This window comes from Arctopsyche grandis, chromosome 7 (assembly GCF_051622035.1).
Source record: "Arctopsyche grandis isolate Sample6627 chromosome 7, ASM5162203v2, whole genome shotgun sequence".
Lineage (NCBI taxonomy): Eukaryota > Metazoa > Arthropoda > Insecta > Trichoptera > Hydropsychidae > Arctopsyche > Arctopsyche grandis.
In genome coordinates this window covers 19835203-19858523 of record NC_135361.1, presented here as the reverse complement: position 1 = coordinate 19858523, position 23321 = coordinate 19835203, and the positions used below count along the sequence as shown (strand labels likewise).

At 33.3% G+C, this 23321-nt stretch overlaps 3 protein-coding genes across 17 annotated transcripts in view; 2 read left to right on the top strand and 1 right to left on the bottom strand.

The window, feature by feature from the left end:
• mrj (DnaJ heat shock protein family (Hsp40) member B6 mrj) overlaps positions 1–13190 on the top strand; it is a 60305-nt gene extending 47115 nt beyond the window's left edge. For 2 of the 15 annotated variants that reach the window (XM_077434385.1, XM_077434386.1), the window contains exons 3-9: positions 2383–2451; positions 7338–7433; positions 7581–7690; positions 8045–8179; positions 9587–9766; positions 9851–10121; positions 10212–13190. In XM_077434385.1, coding sequence (XP_077290511.1) covers positions 7369–7433; positions 7581–7690; positions 8045–8179; positions 9587–9766; positions 9851–10121; positions 10212–10311 — 861 coding nt within the window. In that variant the 5' untranslated portion in view covers positions 2383–2451; positions 7338–7368 and the 3' untranslated portion in view covers positions 10312–13190. Of the gene's footprint in view, positions 1–2382; positions 2452–3111; positions 3157–7337; positions 7434–7580; positions 7691–8044; positions 8180–9586; positions 9767–9850; positions 10122–10211 lie in introns of those variants that run through there. The other 13 variants (XM_077434392.1, XM_077434393.1, XR_013260799.1 and 10 more) reach the window with 12 other exon arrangements.
• A 295-nt stretch (positions 13191–13485) lies between these two features.
• On the top strand, positions 13486–18248 carry Tektin-C (Tektin C). The gene is made up of 8 exons (XM_077435443.1): positions 13486–13627; positions 13861–14103; positions 16991–17075; positions 17161–17345; positions 17425–17539; positions 17614–17721; positions 17786–18004; positions 18081–18248. The coding sequence occupies exons 1-8, from the start codon at positions 13500–13502 to the stop codon at positions 18216–18218; spliced, it is 1221 nt and encodes a 406-aa protein (XP_077291569.1). The 5' UTR covers positions 13486–13499; the 3' UTR covers positions 18219–18248.
• On the bottom strand, positions 18078–22223 carry LOC143914984 (F-box only protein 21-like). Its single transcript, XM_077435442.1, has 10 exons — positions 21954–22223; positions 21041–21163; positions 20824–20973; positions 20473–20662; positions 20168–20395; positions 19769–20085; positions 19542–19689; positions 19374–19463; positions 19078–19300; positions 18078–18995 (listed from the first exon to the last, which is right to left on the bottom strand). Exons 1-10 carry the CDS (start codon positions 22124–22126, stop codon positions 18826–18828), a joined length of 1812 nt encoding a protein of 603 aa, XP_077291568.1. The 5' UTR covers positions 22127–22223; the 3' UTR covers positions 18078–18825.
• Positions 22224–23321: the final 1098 nt, after the last annotated feature.

Genomic DNA, 23321 nt, shown 5'->3' with positions numbered 1-23321 from the left:
TCATGAAAATGTTGTATCCTTAACTCAAATTTGTACTTCGATCAAATGAAAATCACGTCCACAAGTAGAGCGCGATCGCTGCACGAAAAGGGTTAACGGTTTCCGCCGTTCGTTGATTTTTGAGTGCCTGCGAATAATCGATTGTATGATTTATACATTATTACGGGAGAATTTATTTATCTAGTGGTCGTTTTGGTATCATCAATTGTTCTGAATCGTTTATTGCACAGTTAAATATGCTATTATAAATCACCTAGTAGTTTCATAAGTTTTCATAGTGTCTCAGTGAGTATTGCTGTCGCCGTCTAGCCGCATGCAATATAAATATCGAATTCCAAGCGTTTTGAGATTGGATAGATATGCTGTTGCCGCTTGCGCCTATTGCTATTAATAAAGTCCCGTAATTTATTGACGGTTCGAATTTATTTACGTTTTGGCTCAACACTTTAATGCCGCGCACACTCTTTTACGCTCTTCTTTCTTTTTTATATATTTCTCTCTCCCCCCCCCCCCCCACCCCTTTGCTTCGGATTGCTTTGTCAATCTCCGGCGGTTTACACAAAACGAGCTCGTTGTTGGCCGTCTGATCAGAAATAGTCGAAGGTTCTGCATCTCCTTTTGTTTCGTCTGCAAGTGACACCGCTAGAGTGACCACCCTTAGGGCCGGGTCGCACCGTGCAACTTTGTCGGCTGACTAGTTGCGCGACACGAAAAAATGTATGGAAATGTGTGCGACAAACAAGTTGACGAGTGTAGCATGTCCTATCTACCTGTATGCATTGGTCTGGTCGCCCTCAACCAAGTCGCCCGCTAGTCGCACGGTGCGGCTCGGCCCATAGTGGTTCATTTTGAAATGCACTATCATCACCATAATCATTTACAGCCATTCGCCATCCACTGCTGGATGAGGGAATTTCCAACACGCTTCTATCCACCCATATAAAACCCATCTGCCACGAGCCCTTCCTTGCACCCTTTTACATTCTCTCAGGTACCGTTCGAGTACATCTTTCGTCGGTTCTTCTAGCTACGTGACCCGCCCATTGCCATTTCAATTTATTTACTCTCGCCATTATACCAACCACCTTTTTCATACTTTTCACCCACATCCGTTTACTATCTCTCCTCGTTATGCCAAGCATACAGCCGTCCATATTTTTTGGATTGCATTATATATTATATGCTAATGTATAAATCTATTTGATATTTGTGTCTGTAATAGTGCGTACGCACCAAGCCAACGATGGGCACCACAGGCCAACTTGGCTAAAACCAGTAGCGTACAAAATACCGAAATAAAAATTAAATTAAATATCAAAATTAAAACTATTATTATTATATTAAAATTAAATTCAAATATCAAAATTAAATTATAATTATTTATATTAAAATTAAATATTGAAAGTTAAAACAGAACATACACAATTTAAATAAATTTTCGAGATTGAGCTAAAATTAGATCATCAACATTATACAGGTAGTCCTCGTTCATTATACAGGTAGTCCTCAAGAACATAATTATTAAATTTTCATTTCAACATTCAACATGATGCATGCCTTACGGCGTATGCGTATACGCATGCAATCAACCGTCCACATTTGTTCATTGTCGTTGACTGAAAATTTACTATTTTTTTCATCAATGCCAGCTTTACAATAATATGACCGAAGACCGAATTTTTTTCTTTACTTCTTTAGGGGGTGATATTATATTTTGTTCCCAAAACTTTTAAACTGTCATTTATTTTTTTACGTAATTTTTATCCTTGCAGTATTCTATTACCGAAAAATTTCGATAATCTTCTATACAACGTATTTCCGCCGATTTGAGTGTGTGGCGTGAGATGACGCACGAAAAGTTGCAAGAATGCGCTTTCCGTGCAATCTGTCAAAACGCGTCTGTTCAATTCCAAAGCATGCGTTTAAGTTGCGCGAAAAATGATATAGCCAATGGAATTTGTGCGACCACCGTACCTGTTCATTCAAAATCTTCTCTTACTTTCCTTGCAAATCTTAATTAAATATCATAAAATCACAATTTTTCATATTGTGTATAGCAGACACATTTTATTATTTTTATAAATATCTCAGTACAATTTTACTAAGTACTAGAAATTAGACATGACGTTGACTAGTATTTTTGAAAGGTTGTTTTTTTTTTCGTGTAAGAGCATTTGCATGTTTTATTTTATTAGCTCAGTTTCCTGCCCCCACGCGACTTCTCTGTTCATATTCGTATGTATGATGCCTACAACGCATCAAGAATTCGTTGCACTAACTGTGAGATTAAATTAACCAAGTCTAGTCGTCCCACAGGATGTTCGAGCATAAAAATACACATGTGGAAATGTTTGAAATAAATCAATGTTGTTATTGTTGCAGGCGAATACACAGCTCTAATCTCATTCTACTGCAAGTGCACCCGCTGCCAGATGCAATCCAATCATATCTGTGAGTGTTGATCTCGTTATTCACATTGATACTATGTATATATACTATACAATTAGTTTATGTCACGGCTTTGCTTTTCGAGACACATTTAGCAAAAATACATTGCAACCGATGCATATTGTTTTGTTGTCTATGTCAACTGTCTGGTATCACGTATCAGACGTGTGCTCCACTTTCCGTCGATTTTGTGCAAATATGATATTTTCACATGGCTTAAAAACAAAGCCGAAAAAGTATATAAAGAACGTTCGTTTCTCAAAAGTGTCGTGCGTGAATGAATATGACGAAATGTCGCGGATGTGACCGGCTTTTCGCCGTATAATATAATGGATAGAATGGAATGGATTGGAACAGAATGAAATGGCGTGCATAAAATGACGTACGTATTACAATTTCATTGTTTGTCGTTCGTTGCACAAACTGTTGGATCGCACGCGTAACCGATTTCCCATAGTCGATCGTCATCATCTCAATTGCGCTTTTCGACGGATTCCTGTGCGACTGAAAGCCGCCATTGTTTTCCTAGGAGACAAATTTTCCGGACAATGCATAGTTTAATGTCGCTTTTGACTTTTTCTAAAATTGTTCGTGACGCAACTTTTCGTTTTGCACGATTCATTGGGACATTTCTGAGCTAATTTTCAAACACTCTTTAGTACAACGGTGTGCTGCGCCGCGAGCTGTCAGGTGCTTCTTCTTTATTCAGTTTGTAATCTTGCATTGTTTTCTTCTGTTTACAATAGCGACAAATCCAAGCTACGCAATTTCTATTCTTTAAATTTGGTGTTACATACATAGAAGCATTTAAAGATTGAAACAAATCTGGTATAACGTTTTTATCGTATTTGCTTATCATAAAGTTAATCTTATAAATCAGTGGCATGTCATAGGAATCTCTCGGTGCTTTCGTACAGCCCAACTTTTTACAATGCTTTTATAAGGTTTACTTCGCCACTCGGTCTGACAATATTTCTTAAACTCTTCCGATCGCTTTGAAACTTTATCTATTTATTTATATTTGGTCAAGGTGCCAATACGGGTTGATACCTATGGTATTAATCTTGTACATTCGGGTATAAATTTATAGATTATAAATTTAAAATCATATTCAAATAGTAGGTAGGATGATTTTTCCAATTTGACGAGGAACCGTTTCAAGAATGAAATTAGATAAGTTGGCAAATTCTGATAGGAAATGGTCGAGTCACAAATATCCAAGTCTGACCAGTCGTACTGTGGAAATAAAGAAATTAAATTTAAATAAGTTATTTTCATTCGAGGTGAATCCAGGGCTTGAAGCCGTGAACCTCTCTGTGGTTAGCATTAACGCAACCACAGAACTATAATAATAAATATGTTATTATTATAGTCCCTCTTTCCAGATTGTAGTCACATTTTACCAGAGAAATGTAATAATAATAATAGAAGGGCACTTACGAATAAATAATTGTTGTCAACATTACGCGGTACGTCTCTATAAATACGCTACAACGCACAGAATACAATCGGATCAATTTACTTATAAAAATGTGTCCCATGTTTATTGTGCAATTTTTACCGATGCTTGCCCATCTTACGAGTAATATAAACAAACAGAAGTTTTTATCGGACATACGCCGTGCACCAATCATCAAATACGACTGATGCTAAAATTATTTAGTCTGTAGACAATCGTCACTTGACAATAATATGACGCCTAAAGCCACTTCTATTAATATAACATTTCTCTGCGTTTTACTCTGTAAGGTCTGTTCATACCTAGTCGGCACGTATCGGCAGCAGCAGGCAACCTGCAAGTATGGATAGTATTATTTGGTACATTCTATATGGACGCTTTCATACTCCATTCGCGCTTGCGCATTCACGCATTCAGACTCATAATGTATATTCAAAACAGCAGTAACCGACACAATCTATTCATATTATACAGTCACGATTTATTCATGTCACCGAAACGTTTCAAGTCGAATTGGTTTTATTGCCGTCATAGTGGTGAGTACACCCGTACTAACGAAAGTGTTCCCAGGTGAATATTATTACTTTCGGAAACGTCATATTGTGACAACATTGACTCAAAGATAAGCACAAGCAATACTGCACCGTATCGTCGCGCTGTGTATTCTATATGTCAGCCGAGTGTGAACGTGCCGAAAACGGACGGTGCTGTATAGTATGAATATAAGTCTTTTCCGTGCAGTGTTGTGCCGAACTGTTAACATGCAGTGCTGGATAATATAAACGGACCTTTAAGCGTACACTTAATCTATATATATATAAATTAATGTCTGTGTGTGTGTGTCTCGAATAGGCTCCTAAACCACTCAGCCGATTACGATGGAACTTTCAGGATTTGTTGTATGCATGTCCGGGAAGATTACTGTGAAAAAAAAATTCGGGAAAAAACGGGAATGAGTGTCATTCGCTATAATTTCAAATGTTTTCGCGTCGCAACCCAGGTGTTCACTGCCTGCGTTGTTCCGACAAATGGGAACGGGAACGAGAACGGGAAAGGGAACGGAAACGAGAACGGGAACGGGAATTGCATGTGTTATTGTGGCATTGCAACGCATGCAGGGTTCAGCTAGTATAATATAATATTATATCAAAATGCTACAAATTTAAATGTTGCTCGTCCTTGTCCCCTGTTATAACAACGTTGATTAATTACTGAATATGTTTACACCGTTTCAATGCAGATATTGTTTATTGAATTACCGTTTTCTTCCATCAGCTGACCTTAGTGATGGTTACACCGGCAAGTGTTCAAGTAAATAAATCGCTCTAATTCATCTCATCTCTACTTTTGAGTATAAAAAAATCTAAACGATCTCAGCTAGAAACTGATGTAGCATACAAAGGTCAACATGCTAAGTTCTAGTTTTTTTGCCTATAAGGAACTATTATATACATATTGGAGCTACATACGTATATGTAATGCTTCAAAACATGTTGTCTGATTCATACATATATATGAAAAACTCTCTCGAGTTCTATGTCCTTCCTTCTCACAAAAGAAGAGGGAGATACTTAGTAAGTTATACCTATGTACATGTAATGAAGATGTTGGACATACGTATAATATGCATTCAAGTCGGAGTGAATGCGAAACACTCGATTGGTATTTATCGAACACGGTACAAGGATTCTGCGGTTAAATGATTGATTGAACGTCGATGCAGCGTGTATCGATGCACCAACGGTGTGAGGAGGCTCCAGCCACCCACGTACCACACAACCTCCAACAGCGGTCGCCTTTTTTGTAGCAAAAGGAGTCGGCGGTGTCGGTTGACTCACGTCATGTCGACGTTTTGTATCGAATTTAACTCTTTATCTCACCTCAGCAAGACCTCATTGTTAAATTACACGTGTTTGGCGCTTGCCGACGGGATTGGGTACCAAATTTTGTAAATGTACGTCGACAGTTTTAAACACCCTATCAAATAGTCATTGTTCCATTCAATTGTAGTGATGTCACAGCGCGTTGAACTAAAACATCTGTGGTGCGAGCGTGCTTGCTTATTTTAAATGATTGTATTTGTTTGGATGTTTAAAAATAAGTCTTCTCCAATTGAATGGTAGGCATTATCTTGCGCATAAATCGACACTGGTATTATTTTCGTTTAAGCGCGGTTTATTTTTATTTTCTAATTTTGTATTTATATCTGATACTATGGATTCCGGCTCTATCGCAGAACGAAAATACGGCGGTAACAACCCACTCAATGACGTCATTTAAATGATCTCTTCGATGAGCGCGTGTGTGTGTTTTTTTGTCGCCTTGTAATTTGCGTAAGCATTTCTCGGTCTATATTATAAGTCGATTGTCATTCATTAGTGTGATATTTGATTTAAGATATGTATGTAATACTTCAGTGCCAAGCTGTGTCCATATTAGGGATTACATTATCGATTCACCGTTAATAGCCATCTTCATATTTCACCATCGGTAATTACTGATTAATTGGAAAATTTATTATTTTAGGTATTTACCGGAATCTATTTTATTGCAAATTAAGTACACACGCAGGCATAATATTGCATATTGTGGATTGGGTAGTCTGGAATTTGTTTATTTTCAGTATTATTAAATGTCTAAAATTGTTGAGCGGAATGATGTTTTTAGTCTAAACACCATTTTTAGGACAGTATCAGCACCGATTTTCTGATTCCCGCCGCTCTCTCTAATACGGATATGATATAATGCAACGTAATAGTAAATCATTGTAATAAGCGGATAGCGGATAGCGGGCCTTCTGTCAGTTTGACAGTTTTCTTGTAGCATCACTGATGCATTAGTAAGAGTGGCTGCACTGATGCACGCTTAAGAGTGGCAACACCGACCAACCAAGTCGTAATAAATGTGATCACACGGTTGTTTCAATTATGATTAATAATTATTACGAATTCATATTACATTATTCACTAGAAAAAGTAACCACATATTTATCTAATTCACAGTAATTTATTACCATTACCGGTTTACCGGTAAAAACCGGTAAGCCGGTAATGGGAGATATTATTTGGTTCCGTGATTATTGCCCACAAAGCGCTCGCCCAAAAGTCACTAGAATCTGTATAACGGAACATCTGACAGTCGAAAAGTCCATCATACTAACGATAACTATCAAAGTAACGAGAACTCGAGTGCCAAATATTCCGTATTCTCGATTTTCATGGCAAAAATTGTCTTGGGCGATCGCAGTGTGCCCAATAATCCAATTACCATATTATTTACCATTGCACGTTATATAAACTATAGTCCGTAATCCAGATATCATTAAACAAGCTTGCACAGTTAAATAAAGATTTGACAAGGCGTTCTCGCATTTTTTATCAACTGTAATTTGTGTTATGTTATCCTAATCTCATTTGTTTTTTCGTTTCAGAAAATTGTGTTGCCAAAAATATAGCAACACAATGGTAGACTACTACCGTACGTTGGGAGTCACACGAGCGGCTACCGATGCCGAAATCAAAAAAGCGTAATTATTATTATACAATTTTTTTATAATCGTAGTTAAATTTGAGAATTTATGAGACATGAAGCTGTTCATTAATTTTAGATGTTTAATTACTTAATGCTATTATGTTCGTCCGTGTTACTCAATTGTATATAAAACGCTTTCCAGGTATCGAAAATTGGCGCTGAAATGGCATCCAGACAAAAATCCAGACAATCCAGATGAGGCGAATATAAGATTCAAAGAAATCTCCGAAGCTTATGAAGTATTATCAGATGGTGAGTTTTATTTGAATTCACTCCGATAGTTGATACTCCGGTTGGATAATCTTAGTCAGATAGAACTGATTAGTGTATCTATATAAGCTTATATTTTGTATAATAATTCATGTATTATTTAAGTTTTCGCCTTGCAAAAGTGAATTGCAAGCGTTATTTGTTTGTTGTTTCTTTTTGTATATGAAATGGTCCTGTCAAAATATTTGGACAGCAACGTCTTGAATTGAATCATTGTTCAATAATGGGGCTGTTGATCTGTCCAATTGTTTAATAGAACATTCCTTGTGAAGTCTTACATACACATTTTCGGTATGTGCGCGCACGCTGCGTGTGCATTTTCTTTTCGTATTGTAGAAAGCAAGCGGAAAATCTATGATGCTCGGGGCACCCAGAGTCACAGGTATTCGCAGTCTAAGAGCGGAGTCAATGGCCATCGACACTTTTCCTTCAAGGGGTTCTTTGGAGAGACACCTTTCCATCGTTTCTTCGGTACATACATATGATGGCAAAATACCAGCTTGTCCTTGATTTATTACACAAAAACTCATTTTAATAACATCATACCCTTTTTTTTTTACTGATTTTTGTGTTGTTGAGATATATATCTGAATGATTTTTAAATTAAAATGTGTTTTTCCTGCCAGGGATTTTGATAATTAGTAGAACAGTTTTTTTTACTCATTACTAAAAGTTTCCCATAACTGCACTAACTTTTATATTCTCTCTTTTAGCTAAAATATTTTTTTTTACTCTTCTCGCTGTTTACATATTTACACTTTACAATAATAACACTTACAACTCTTTTTGGTCCACTTTTTGTTCACAGTTCACAAAATGCTACGATTATTTTTATAAGATTTTATTATTTTATATTGTTTGGACCACATTGAGTTTAATTTGCATGAAGTACTAAAATAATATAATTCGAGTTTCAACAACTTTCCTTTTTTTATTTTCTGTAAAAATATATCTCACGTCTATATTTACTCAGCAACAAATCAGACAGATGCCTTTACAGCTTTATTTTAAAAATAACCAAATTAATTTGATAAATGACCTGCCAAGCCGCATTCGGAATGCCGATAACTAATTTTAGTAGTAGTCTTCCCAATCTTACATTTAAAAATAAGAACCATTTAACAGTTATTGTATAATTAACATAATAATTTTGAAAACATTAAAACTGCATGATTGCATACATTTTTTGAAGCTAAATAAACACTCTTGGTTGTGGTGGAATGGTGAAGTTAGTATTTGAAGGTAAAAAGTGTTAACTTTAACCATTTTTGAAGTTTGTAAGAGAGTTCTGAATATATATTTGTATTATTTGAAATACATTATTTTTCAGAACAATCATTTGTAAAATATTTATATGTATATAATATTAACAAGCAAATATATAGCGAAAAAATTGTGCATACATAGATTTTCTCTTGCATATCCATGTTAAGGGAAAAAAAAGAATTTTGAACGTACATAATTATATTTTGCTAGTGCATATGTGTGTGGATTTTTAACCATTAATTACATGTTATGTTTGTGTATTATGACCATATATTTTTGTTATTTAGCATCGAAAAGTTTATTGTGTTTCCTAATCACAAGGAGTAGCATAAATAATGCTATTTTTAATTCATTTATCTAAGATAGAAAATAAGATGCTGATTAGGTTATACTCGTTTTAAGAATATTTTATGTATTAAATTCAAACAAAATTGATTCATAATAATAAATTGTGTTGTATCATAGTTATTAAGATGTATTATTAAATTATTACTTCATTTAAAATTGGCTGATGAGACATAATCTTATGACGAATCAATATTCAATTAGGGTATTTCCTATTTACTATGTTTATGAAGTATCTTATTTCTTAATGTTAATTTTTTATTATAGAGAGAAAACGAAGAATGTACGATCAGTATGGAAAAGAAAGTCTTGGAGGAGGCAGAGGAAGACGATCAACACCTGAAGATGACTATGACATTCATTTCGGCTTTCCGTTTACTTTCCGCGACCCTGAAGACGTTTTTAGAGAATTTTTTGGTGGCTCTCAGTTTTCCGATTTGTTTGCTGGTAAGATTCTAAAATTCACATGTGTATACATATTTTAATAGAATCTTCACTGAATTATAATTGCATTGTTTATTTCAAATTTAGGTTTGAACGGTCATGGAAATCACCGAAACAGAGCAGGACGTCACTCTCATCCGTCTTCAAATCACATGTCATCAATATTATCTCCCTTTGGCTTCAATGGTTTTGGACCATTGGATGAATATTTGGCGGCTACAAGCGCAGTACATCATGGAAATGGTGGTTTCACATCATTTACAAGTCTCAGCACTACAGGCGGTCCTCATTTACCTAATGTTAAACGTACATCAACATCTACAAGATTTCTCAATGGGAAAAAAATCACCACTAAAAAGTGAGAACTTTTTTATTTAATTTATCAGCTCAATATGTATGTATGTATGTGTTATTTATTAATTTTTGTTTTATTTTTTTGAATTTCCAGAGTCAGTGAAAATGGCAATGAAACTGTGATGATGTACGAGAATGATGTATTGACTTCAAAGATGGTCAATGGTGTCCCCCAACCAATTGCATATAGTTAAGCTGGATATAGTCAAACAAGGTCTATATGTAATGGCTGAATATTTGATATAATCATGCCCCATGCCCACATAGAATTTTTAAATTTGAATGTATGTATCTTAAAAAAAGAAGTTTAAATTTCTAACAAGTTGAACTTAACCTCTGTGACTTTTAATATTTATTATTTCCCATGTTTTTGCTTCAATTAGTCTAAATAATTGCCATGATAATGTATTAAAATTATTTTTATATTAAGTTCATGATATCGAAGAAGAAATTATGTGCTAGTGCCCAAATTTGAAGTGGAACATTAAGTTACGTGTCCAGACTTCAGTTTAGTTTAGTGATTCAATTTTAGTGTATGAACATTTTTACTTTTACTGCAATGTATAAAAAAATGAACGAGATGTTAAACAGGTCTATGGAAAAAACCGATTCAGAGTGCAGTTTCATTTTTTTGTATTTTATATCACTATTAATTGCAATTTTGTAAAATTATTGTGTCACACTAATTGTTTAAATCAATTGGCTTCTAAATTGTAACTGAATTGACAATTTAGTGAGGACTCATTGCTAGTCATAAAACCAGCGTTTGAATAAGGCCACGGATGTGTTTTTACGAATTTTTGCTATAAAAATTAATACGTATTAACCTTAGTATTTTTAATCCTTGTGGAAATAACATCACACTTGAAATATCAAATCAAAGAAAATTATTTTATAATCAATCTAAAATGCTGTATATAAATTGTTTTAGAACAATAGGTTGGTTGGTTTTTTTCTTTGTTTTGTTGTGTTTAAAATTAAGATTGTGTATATAGAAATGTTTGAAATTGGATTGATGAATATCTTATACAAAAAAAAGCACATTGTTTTACTATCGCAGAAATGCCTAAAACTTAAAAAAATTACTTGTTTATGACTATAAAACCTAGAAATAAATATTTTTTACAAAGAAATGACACTCAATAACTATAACAGCTTGTGACTGATTTGTGTATTTTTTAATTTAAAAATTCTTAAAAGGACTTGTTTAATTTTTTTTATTATTAATATTACACAGCTATTGAGATAGTATGGATGTCTAAAAATTACACAATAATTTAAAAGCATATTTTTTTAACTTAATTTTTAGGTTTATCCAATGATTTGCTGTCATTGAAAGTTTATTTCATTTTGGCGAAAATTGCATAGGTTTATTTAACTCATTATTAATTGGGAAGTTTCCTACCAACTTTTTTTTAACGATTTCAATAAGCCTTGACTAATTTCATTTCCATTTCGAATGCTAAAAATATGCGTATGTATACAAAAGAAATTGTCGTTACCAATTTTACTTTTACAAATTTGTATAAAGTTGATTTAAAATTGAAATACATTATGTAAATCTAATAAACATGTGATCTTATAGTTATTAGAATCCAACGACAACTCATAATCTGGTTATCAGTTGTTACGTTGATTTATCAGGACATATGGTGAGCACTGTACAATGCCAGAACACGTGCAAAAGTGGTTCCATATGTATTAAAACTGAATTATGAATGTTTGAAATATATATATATATATATAGACGAATAATGATTGCTAAAACTCAACTTGTGAGTTTTGCTCGCTCGTCATATTCACAACTGTGTCTATCGTAAACAGCACACACATCATATGTAGTTAATTGTAGAAGCTTACATTCGGGGTGTACTGCTTGTGGAGTTTGACTAGATAATATGTAATATCAATACGAATTTATAGCTTTACTGATTGTACATATATCCGCATCTGTACCCACTTGTTGTAAACGATTCTTCTCGTGTATTCGAAAACATATATTTTATTTGAAATTTGTTTAAATCAATTACATTCCGTACACCCTGTTCGAAGGCTGTCACGTGCCACACTCATTTAGTTTAATAATTCCATTAATTACATCTGCAATTATTACTTTATTGCTGATTTTTCTGTCCCATTGGAGTTTGCGTTTCATAAGAAGGAAAATGTTTTGTTTGTGTCAAAACTTTTTTTGCTAATTATTGCACGCTGCCTTTTTTTTCGTTTTGTATTATTTAATTTTGATTGCAGATATTGATTAGACATTTCGTGTAACATCTGTGGAAAATGAACACAAAACTTTTAATTGTATTACGTTATTTGAGCCACCTGTATCAGGTGTTACGCTTATCAATGTGTGTTTATGTGTTTAAATGGATGTGAAATATAATTTAATCATAAATATTCGTAGTTTCAAATGAATTAAAGAAATTGATTACTCGCTCAAGTGAGAAGAGTGTTTTGAATATTTAAAAAAAAAAAATGTATTTTACTAATGATTTGGATAGCTGTATTATCATTCCACAATTTTTTATTTGTATTTCAGATATTTGTAATAATCGTTTTGATTTTTCTTATGGTAAATTTAATTGATATTCAGGTTGATTTTGCTTGTTTCAAGTGCATCATATTTAAAAGTATGCTAAAAATTGTGGAATTGAGGCAAATATTTGTTTAAGACTCGAGTATTTCGTAGTTCAATTTCTGCACTTATGTTTTTGAAGTATGTTATGATAATTGTTACTCGTTCAATCACGTTGAGATCTCAATTTATTTTCTGAAATTTTATAATAGATAACCTACACTGCAATCCATTGCAGGCTGGACCTACACTGCAATCACTTGCAGGCTAACCGATTACGGTTGGCCGTTTCAAAGGGAACGTTTGAGATGGATGCCGATTGCAAATGCACTTACTTGAATGAATATGTAGTTTGAATATTTGTAACGAAAGACTACATGTATATATTATATTGTGTTGATTGTGATGCAGATTGAGGTGTTAATGTAACTAGCGGAAAATCGATTTTACGATTTCTTATTTTTAATTAAAATTTACTTTTCAAATACTTTGCATTGTATCTTTGACATTTCTTTCATGCGATCTCCATTTCCTCCTCTCCCAGTACTTACACATACAAAATTAGGTCATTCTCTTTATATAACAATGTCCTTCAATATATGTATTTGACTTCTTGCTAGTTATTGATTTGAATTTATATGTAAATAAATAAATGACAAAAGCAACCGTTGTCAAGGAAATGTGCATTTATTTACAAGGCCATTGATTTTTGTGGGTCAGCCTCTGTGATTGCACTTTATTTGATCAGTCAAAATGTCTAAATTCAATGTAAACCCGACACACTCAAAACATACATTGAGTATGTCGGTTCGTAATAATAATCAGTTGTCGTCTTATGGACAATTTACCAAACGGGAATGGAATTTGAACAATGATATGAAATATCGGAATGCCGAAGACCAGCAAAAAATCGCTGAACGGATTATTGGGTGAGAATTTTCAAATGCTTACAATTTTTTAGATTTTCTCTGTACATGTAACAGTTGAAGTGTAGCTTCCAGTTGTAATATAAATATTTTGACTAGTTGGAGTATATTCCGTCCAACCTAATACCAACTACTGTTATAGTTGAAGTATAATTTCAGTTGTAATATGTAATATAACTGAAAATACAGTTCAACTATGATTTGGCACCAGGTAGATAATTTTCTTTATATCACAGAGAATGTGAGAGAATCAAAGAAGAGACCGAAGAACGAACTTTGACAAATAAAGAAACGACTGAGAGGAGATTGTTAGAGAGAATCGACGACATCAATTTCAATACTAAAGAGCTTCAAGTTCAAAGAAAAGAAACGTGTCTGGAATTGGAAGCTCTGGAAGTGTACAAAGTGCGCTTGGTTGATTGTCTTGCTTTCATACACGATAATTGTTTTAAACAATCTGGTCAATGCATTATGTTGAGGTATGATTAATTGAGCTACACCTTTAATATTCCTATATATTTATTTACTTGGGTATTCAGCTGATTCTTTTATATCAGGATTTGGGTATTGTGTTCATGGGATTGGTGTTTATGTATATGTAAAACTTTTTAAACGTATATTATCTTAGATAATATATATGATGATTAATCTTATGTAGATTTAATTAAAATAATACATATAGGGTATAGGTTTTTAGTCTTATCTACTGGTGTATGTATTGGAAACAAATGCGTGTAAATTGTATACCGGCAGAAATATCGTTTAGCCAGCAGTAAATATTGTTAAAGTTTTATTTCATGGTACACTTGTAGGCATTAAATAAATAAGAAACAATAATTAATTAATTAATTACTTAATATTTTAATATAAAAAGTACAATAAATAAAAAGTATAACAAAAAAATATAGCATATAAGAAATAAAAAAGAAAACATAAATTTAAATTAAATCATGACTAATCTCCATATCACTCAGAACATCCTCTGAATCTACGTCGGTACCCGAATCATCAGCAAGGTTTATTATTAGTATCGAAATAGTCACAGAACCATTTAAAACTTATGTTTCTGCCGGTATACACAATCGCCACGCCACAAAATGCACGCATTTGTTAGCAATACGTATGTATTGGTAGCGAAGTGTTTTTTGCACAATGAGACTTCGTATGTATGATGTAAATAGATTAATATAATACAACATCTGGTTTGTAAACGCATTCTGAACTTCGCAGAAAATAAATAATAATATTATAAATAGTGTCTAAATAAAAAGTCTACTTTCAGAAATGCTTAAATTATGAATGTGAAATTTTTTTCTACGATTCACATTTACTTATAAAACAAAAAACTCGTGGTATTACAAATAATTTTTTTGTTTAGAATTATATATGAACTCATTATGGACCGCCCGAATTTTTCGTGAACTATAAGAGTGCGTATTTTTCATAAAGTAACGGTAAAAATAATAAGTTTTTAAAATTAAACAAAACTCCTAAATCTTTCTATCAATTAAATAAATTAAATTGAAAATTAATATACAGCTTCTTTAAAGTCGTATTCGGTCGTATGAATTATCAGATCAGTATTGGTAAAGCTGTGGCGATTGCTGTTTTCAATTTTGTATAAAATTTTAATATATTTTCATGTAATAAACGATATATGTATATCTTATAGATCAGCGTTACCCAAACTATTTTTTCCGCGACCCGGTTATTTTAATATTTCTTCTTCGTGACCCACTAAATTTGTTATCGCCTATACTACTGGCCTATAGGTAAAATAATACAGTATATTTATGTCCATACATTCTTTATATTTATATACAAATATACCAGGAAGGCGTAACAGGTAAACCCCAAATGCGCCTTCCTTGGTCCACATAATTATTACATAGATACATACATGTAAATCTAAACAATATCTGACATCTATGGTCAGATATTACAAACATCGTATTAATACGATAAATAACGATGAATAACTTTCATGTAACAATACGAATTTTATATTCGATAAACAACCACAGAGACATCTATGGTGAGCAATATGGCGAAACCTAAGATATAACAATAACTAAAGGTTCGCAACAGAAAATTGGGAAGGAAACGCCAATTTTACAGGAATCGTTTCAATGAAAATCAGAAAAATTGGCAAATTCTGATAAGAAACGATCTACCTCGACAAACCAAGGTCTGGCCAACAGCGAGACTTAGCGGGAATCGAACTCGTAACATCAAGTACGAAATAATTCAACATTCACCACTAGACCACGCTGCTGGTTTTGTTATAATACAAAAGAATTTACTCTTCTTCTTCTTCTTCTTAATGCCTTGTCCGCATCCAGACGCTGGCGACCACCTCGTCGATTATTTGAAGATATCCGCATTGGTCAAGATAACTTTCGAAGATAATTAATAAGATAATTTCGAAGTCAAGATAACTTTTTCCTGTCAATCCATTTTTTCCTTCTATTTTCCCCATGGTTATCAAACGGAGAAATTCGTATTTTGGACCCCGTATCATGTGTCCGCTTGATGACAGAAACAAGTTCCCTGCCTCTCCCCATCATGCCGAGGACAGCTTCGTTTGATATCTTTTTGGTCCACGGAATCTTCAGCATACGCCTGTAGACCCACATCTCAAAAGCTTCGATGCGGCTGATCGTCTTGGTCTTCAGAGTCCACGTCTCACATCCGTGTAGTAATACTGTCCAGACGTAGCTCTTCGCGAATCTCAACTGCGTACGAAGATTGAGATGCTTGTTTGTAATCGCCGCCTTCATTTTGATAAATTTACTCTAATAAGCCTATAAAAAAATCAAATGTAACAATAATTTATTTATTTTATGAAATTGGCGACCTGTAATTTTTCTTTTTGCGACCCGGTACCGGGTAGCGACCCAGCATTTGGGAAACGCTGTTATAGATCATTCAGTTATTCATTTGAATGAAAGATTTAATTTGGAGAAGTATGTATGCTATGCGAGAAAAAGCCAGTGAATTTCGATATTTGAGTATTTAAATAATTACCTTTTCTGAATATTATCAATAAATTCATTGGAAAAAAAGTCAAATTTAAACATTTTTTAAATTTATTTATTGATATTTTGGATAAAGGTATGCTGGTATAATATCTATGAATAGAAGTTTGAAACTAAATCTCTTAAATAAAACTTTTTTTGGTATGAAGTTTGGAGGATTGAAAACACACGCTGTGAATGAAGTTTTATTAAAACCATAGCATATGTGTTTACAGTCCATAGTGATTTAATAATATTTAAGAGTTTGTAATAATCAAAAAATGTTATGTATGATAAAGATTAAAACATAACTTAGTCATTTCATTCATATGCAATTAAAAAATTCTAGAAAAGGGCGAATTGGGATTGATTCGGTCGTTGATGAAGTTGAAATTGCATTGCATAAAGAAATTGCTTCCATATTACATTGGAAGGTAAACTATGTTATTATAATAATTGAATATTAGCTATAGAATTGTAATGAATTAACAATAAATTGTGGTGCATAACATCTTAAAGAGTTGCTTGGAGAAAGCTGTGGATCAAAGTGAGGAATCTATGAGACGTCTCCGTGCAGCAAGGTATGCGTTAGACCTGGATTTGGAGCACAAAGAACAATCAACCAAGCTTGAAATAGATGGAGCAAATTTGAAATCTACTGATTTGTTGATAGTTTCTAATGTTATATCCATCATGGATCCGGCGTACGCTTTTTATTGATTTGTCAAATAAACATATGTAGTATTAGAGGTGTGAATTCTCATATAAAATCTTATCATTTAGGAATATTACTAGAGCTGAATGGGAGAAATTTTCAGCAAAAAATATTGCGAACTCAGTCAAAGAAGTGAGTTCATCTCGTCCAGTTCGAGTTATGATAGATACATATCTACAACAGGTGAAATTAAATCGGGTTTTTATCACACTTAGTATGAAATTTGCCAAAAGGCGTTTAGTTGCATGTTTTTGTAGGTGGTGGAAGAATTGGAATGTGCATATTTGAACACAAACAGAGCTTTCAAAATAAGAATCATCGAGACAAAGAAGGCTAAATTTAAACTGGAGGAAATATTAGCAGAGGTATTTTGTATGTGTATTTAATTTCAATTTGTTTCATATCGAAAATTAATTAATGTTTTTATAGACCATCGCTAAAACAGAGGCTTTGATGAATACAATGAATTCGCTGGAGCAATCATTGGAAGACAAGCAAGCTTATGTGGCTTTGGTGAATACGAGGCTTGGAAAGCGAGCACTGCGACCCGGAGCTGAACTGGTGAAAGATGCCGTTTGTCAAAGTCTCAATACAGAATCGGAAATGCTGAAAGTCAGCACTGAGCAATTATTAAAAGCGCTTGAAGAGGTTTTAAATATTTGCTAAAAATATTGGGTCGAATTGTATGTACAATAGATAAATAATAATCCAATTTTATTTTCAGGCACAAATTTCTTTGCGCTATTTATTCCAAACTCAAATGCAATTAGAAGAGGAAATAAACATAAAAACGAATTCCATTAAAATTGATGAAGTTGAATGTATGACCATTAGAGATACTATGAATTATCATCCATTTTAGATTTCATATTTATTACTACATGCACATTAGAAAGAAAAAAAATTACTTATACACAAAAATGTAACAAAATAATTATTAAACATGTTACACTTATTTAAAAGTTCACGAGTATTTGCCATAAATCTAGAAATTACTATGTAATCATTAATAAACAATTTTAAATTAGCACCAATAAAAATAAAATAAAATATAGATCGTTTTCAAAGTAAATATATGTGATGATGATGATGACAGTGAGCTTGTGCGTGTGGATAGTGTACTCTAGTGGATTGGTTGGTCTGCCTATCTACTCATCAATGCTAACATATATCCGTATTATAGCTTTGAAACATTTAATTTAGTAACACATATATTTTTTACAATAAATGATTTAATCTATATCATAATAATATAAATTTCAAAAACATTATAACAGTAATAAATAATATAATGAAAACATAATATAAAATACTCTCGTCCAGACTGTCTTCTTTAAGACATTAACAAATGTGACAATTTTTATGGTGTTTATTGAATATAATTGATAAATGAAAATTGAATAAGTATGATTTGTAATCTATTATTAGAATATATAATAACATAAAGAACAACATTATCAACAATTGAATTATCGCCATATGGCTCTGTACGCCGCTCTCACAGATCCGTCTTCGGGATACTCCTCCTCTTTCTCATCATTCGGAATGTAAAAGTATCCATTGAAGTGGCTGAAATCAATAGCCAACTTTTCTTCAATGTACTCCAATCGTTGTGAAGGATTTACACACACCAGATTCTCTGCGAATTTTCAATTGTTCAAATATATGATGAAGAAAAGTGAAATATAATAATAATAAGTATGCATATGTATTGAAGTTACCTTCTGCTACATATCTATCGGTATAGTCGATAGCTAAAACGTGGTAGAATGGTTGTTTATCGCCAAAGTGGAGATGATGTACTCCCATGTTGACTTTCCATTCGTTCGTTGCCAAACACGTACTGTCCCATCCACGGAGTACGCATAAATATCCATACATCTTATGATAGCAAACCATTCCAACGGCAAATTTGACAGAACTTTTACGTCGCTTTATTTCTTTCTATAATCGAATTAAGTTTGTTTAAAAAGGTTTAAATTATTTTTCATTCCAAATACAAAATTTGATTGTTAACCTTTTCTGTGAGCGATTGAAGGATGTCATTATTTGCTTCGCGAATACGAGATAAAACATGTTCTGCTCTTTCTAGCTGGTGTACAGATAGCTAAAAATTATTATCAAATAAGTATTATGCCGATTATTTTTTTATATGATAGTGGTCCTGAGCAATACGAATGCTCACCGTTTGCCTTCTCATGATCGGCATTAAACTGCGTTCTATCGATCTTGTGTCTTTTTTCAAATCTAAATACACCTCCCCGAGCAAAAAAACATGCACGGCATCCTCCGGCTCCAAGAACATGAGTAATTCCACAGCATTTTTAAACGATCTGCAATTGATTATACTTCTATAATACGACAAATACAATTGTTGTTTGTATGTCTAAAGAAACATATTTCAATGTGTACTTTTTTTTAAATTCAGACACATCTCTCATGAACGTAGTAAGATTCAACAGCAAATGCAATGGAGAATAAAAGTAAAACTCAGGCTCGACATCGTTTTCTGTAGGCCTAGCGAAAGGGCATTTCCTGCTAGAAGATTTCATATCGCCTGTGTATGGATTCACTAAATATGAAGGTGATTTTTTTGTCCAATTTTCGCGCCACAACAGTAAACGATGGTTGGGGAAATATACAATGTCGCATCTTATACCACATCTCCTTAACACTGCTTCTAAGATAATTGCACTGAAAAACTTATTGCTTTTTTTTTGTTCTACTACCTGCATAAAAAATATAATTTTAATTTGGATTACAAAAGTTGCATTCTTAGAAACCCATAAAGTGATGGACGAAAAGTCATACATTCCGCAAGATCAATGTATTGGAGACTGGATCGGCAACTTCTATCAGTTTTTCTTTGTTTACAAGTATATTACACGCAAACGCAATGAGCAGTTTACAATTATAGCCGTCAAAATGATTTTCTGTGAGGAGTTCCTCAGACCAACGTTCTCTAACTTCAATTTTGATGCTATGTAACGGATGTCCGGGTGGAAGCGACGATACAATATTATCCACAATGGATGAAATCTATCACAAAAGCATACAAAATATAATAATGTGTAAAATAAATATGTATGTATTCATTAAAATATTGAAAATAATACTTTGGCGTTAAATTGCACATCAAATTTTCCGTATTTCGGCTCCATCCACTGGTCGAAAAATATAGCAACCTTTTCAGGCGTCAAATTCTTTTTGTTTTCCCACAAATTTGTCCAGTCTTTTTTTAAGTAGTGTTGATTTAAATAATCCAGTATTATCGTTGCATAATACTGTGTTGTCATGTTGTAAAGTCTGCAACACATTTTTTTAAACGTTATGTAAAAATAATTTATTTTTATTGCATCAATCAATTTAGAATCATAAAATTATTTAATGTGTGTAAAAGTTTTACCTGAAATGATTCAATTGAGTTAAATTTTAAATCAATAAAATACGGCATAGTAGGAACTCACTCTGTGATTGGCGACGTATCCTTTATATCGAAATTCAGAGAGCAAATGTCTTTTAAAAATATTAACAAATAATGATATCCTCGTCCATCGTACATTTGAGACATATCCAAAAACTCTTTCAAGTGGCAATCGGATAAGGAAACTCTGGACCTGAAAAAAAATTATATTAAATACCTACTAAAATAGATGAGAATTTTTAAATAAATTTATTTCATACCAATAATACGTTTCCGGCATGCTCACAAGTTTCTGTTTGCAAAAACGATGAGTTTTATTTATATTTTTATATTCTTCAAACCAATCCAAATTGGATTTTTTGAATTGTAGCATATCTGGCCATCTGAAATTTAAAATGGCAACAATTTAAACGTCCATTTCATAAAATAAACGTGCATTTAAAAAAGCAATTTACAAAAATTTTTGTACATTGAAAAAAGTTTCTGTGCATTTCCAAATGACGGATACAGATTGCAATAGAAACTTTGCTTTGATTATTGAAAAAATATTTGCTACTTAAATGTGTAATAAAATGACAGATGAACCGACAACGACCAGCGCTTCTCTCTACTGGATTCCTTCTCTATTTTTACTCTTCAGCTTGCCACCTACACCTACAACCTGACATCATCATTCATATTCATACGTAATACGTAAACAAAAGTAAACACTTTTGACATTTGACAGTTGTCAATAGCGGAAGACTGCAACATTGTCACTTTTTTGTATCTATTCTTTCGAATGGCGTTTCATATTTTTTAGTGGTCACTTTATAATGCCAAAATATTTTATTCGATGCACAATACGAGATTGTTTAATGCACCGAAAATAATGCAAATTTTTAATGCACAAACATTTTTTTTAAGATACAAAGTATTTTTCTCAATGTACATTTAAATCGCACCCAATTAAAATTATGCTTAATATTTGAACACACACTATACGGGAAGTCCTCAACTTGTATATGAGTTGGATTTGTATCCATATTGAAACATCTTATTCAGAACCTCAGATATTAAATAGTACGATTGTGTAATTGACGCTTATAGAGGCAAAAGAGTGAGAAGGGGCGATATGCGAGTGAGATGTGTGAGCGAGAGGCAAGATTCATTTGTTATGACATTCGTACGTACTGTTGACAGATCTTGTACATCCAAACTGCGCTATCGATTGCAGCCTGTCTCAGGAGAGTGCAGGTGTGAGTGAGCGAGAGAGCATCTCGGCAGGAGAGTTGTGGCTGCCGAAGAACTGCTGAAATCAGCTCTGGGGGAAGTGAAAGAATACCACATGGACTCGCCGAAGACATTGCGTCGATCGCCGTCTACTCCTCGAATCACGGACCACTTCTACGCCTGACAGGCTGACAGTTACAACAACAACTGATGGATGACCATTACCAACTTGACGCAAATCTTTTTTTTACATATGGCGTCACTAGAATGCATTTTATGTTCAGAAATCAATGACGTGGTTTTTTGTTTCCCCATCCTCCGATTTATAAGCGTGTCAGTTACATCTAAATTGCTGTCACGAGCCAAAAAGCTTATTTCAAGTTTGATTTTGGCAAAGAACATTCAATGAATTGTGCAATTTAATATTTTTTAAGTTTTAAATGCCTCAATTATTAGAAATCAATCATGTATAATATTATACATTCATTAAGAATTGTAAATATTGTTGCATGGGCGTAAACAGAGGTTTCCAGATCAGATTGAAAAACGCAATAGCAGAATTAATTAGTTTATTCACATCTCGGACAAACAGCTTCGAATGAATCAACAGAGTGATCCACCGTCTTTTATATTAGACGTATACTGAATACAATGAGATATATTAATTGATAAGTCGCTAGATTTTATCATCCAATCACTGATTAGATTATGAGTGCTAATCTTCAGTCTTCATGCTACAATATGATGGGATAATTCCACTATATTCTATTTCAATATGTGATAGTCGATCAGCTTATAGTTTTGTTATTACTTTGATAAGATTGAATAATAACGTAATGAGGAAGAGATGTGAATCTTTATCTATGTATATCAGCAATTATGTTTTTAGACTATGTACCACCTTTAGGCAAAGTTTTAAAAATGTGATCTTCTTACCGGTCGTTTTCCTTATGTCTGAGGGTCGTGATTTTCCCGTCTTTTAACTTCCATAATGCGGCCCTTCATGATCCTCCAGCACTTTCAATGCCCCGCAGCTCGCAGTGACTCGACTACCATTTTTTTCAGTAGCACCCCCGACCTGATCATTTCAACTTCTTGAAAATCATAATCTTCCTCTGCTTCCCAGAATAACATATTTTTTAAAGGTTATCCTGATCTCGCCTCGATACATATGGATACGCCTAAGACATATGGAATATAGCCTATCACCAACCCTCAGCTTTTGGAGAATGGAGGCATAGATTTTTCTCGCCGTCTAGGGGATTTTACGCATCCGAAAATCATCTCAAATTTCATAATATATCATGTTTTGATTAATGGTAGTAATTA

What these genes read in the sequence shown, in the direction of transcription:
- Tektin-C (XM_077435443.1), top strand. Translation starts at nt 13,500, where the DNA reads ATGTCGGTTCGTAATAATAATCAGTTGTCGTCTTATGGACAATTTACC. An exon ending in CTTCCATATTACATTGGAAG is followed by an intron (nt 17,076 to 17,160) that starts GTAAACTATGTT and finishes AACATCTTAAAG; the next exon opens with AGTTGCTTGGAGAAAGCTGT. An exon ending in ATATCCATCATGGATCCGGC is followed by an intron (nt 17,346 to 17,424) that starts GTACGCTTTTTA and finishes CTTATCATTTAG; the next exon opens with GAATATTACTAGAGCTGAAT.
- LOC143914984 (XM_077435442.1), bottom strand. Translation starts at nt 22,126, where the DNA reads ATGTCTTCGGCGAGTCCATGTGGTATTCTTTCACTTCCCCCAGAGCTG. An exon ending in TTCAATCGCTCACAGAAAAG is followed by an intron (nt 19,301 to 19,373) that starts GTTAACAATCAA and finishes ATTCGATTATAG; the next exon opens with AAAGAAATAAAGCGACGTAA. An exon ending in CGATAGATATGTAGCAGAAG is followed by an intron (nt 18,996 to 19,077) that starts GTAACTTCAATA and finishes GAAAATTCGCAG; the next exon opens with AGAATCTGGTGTGTGTAAAT.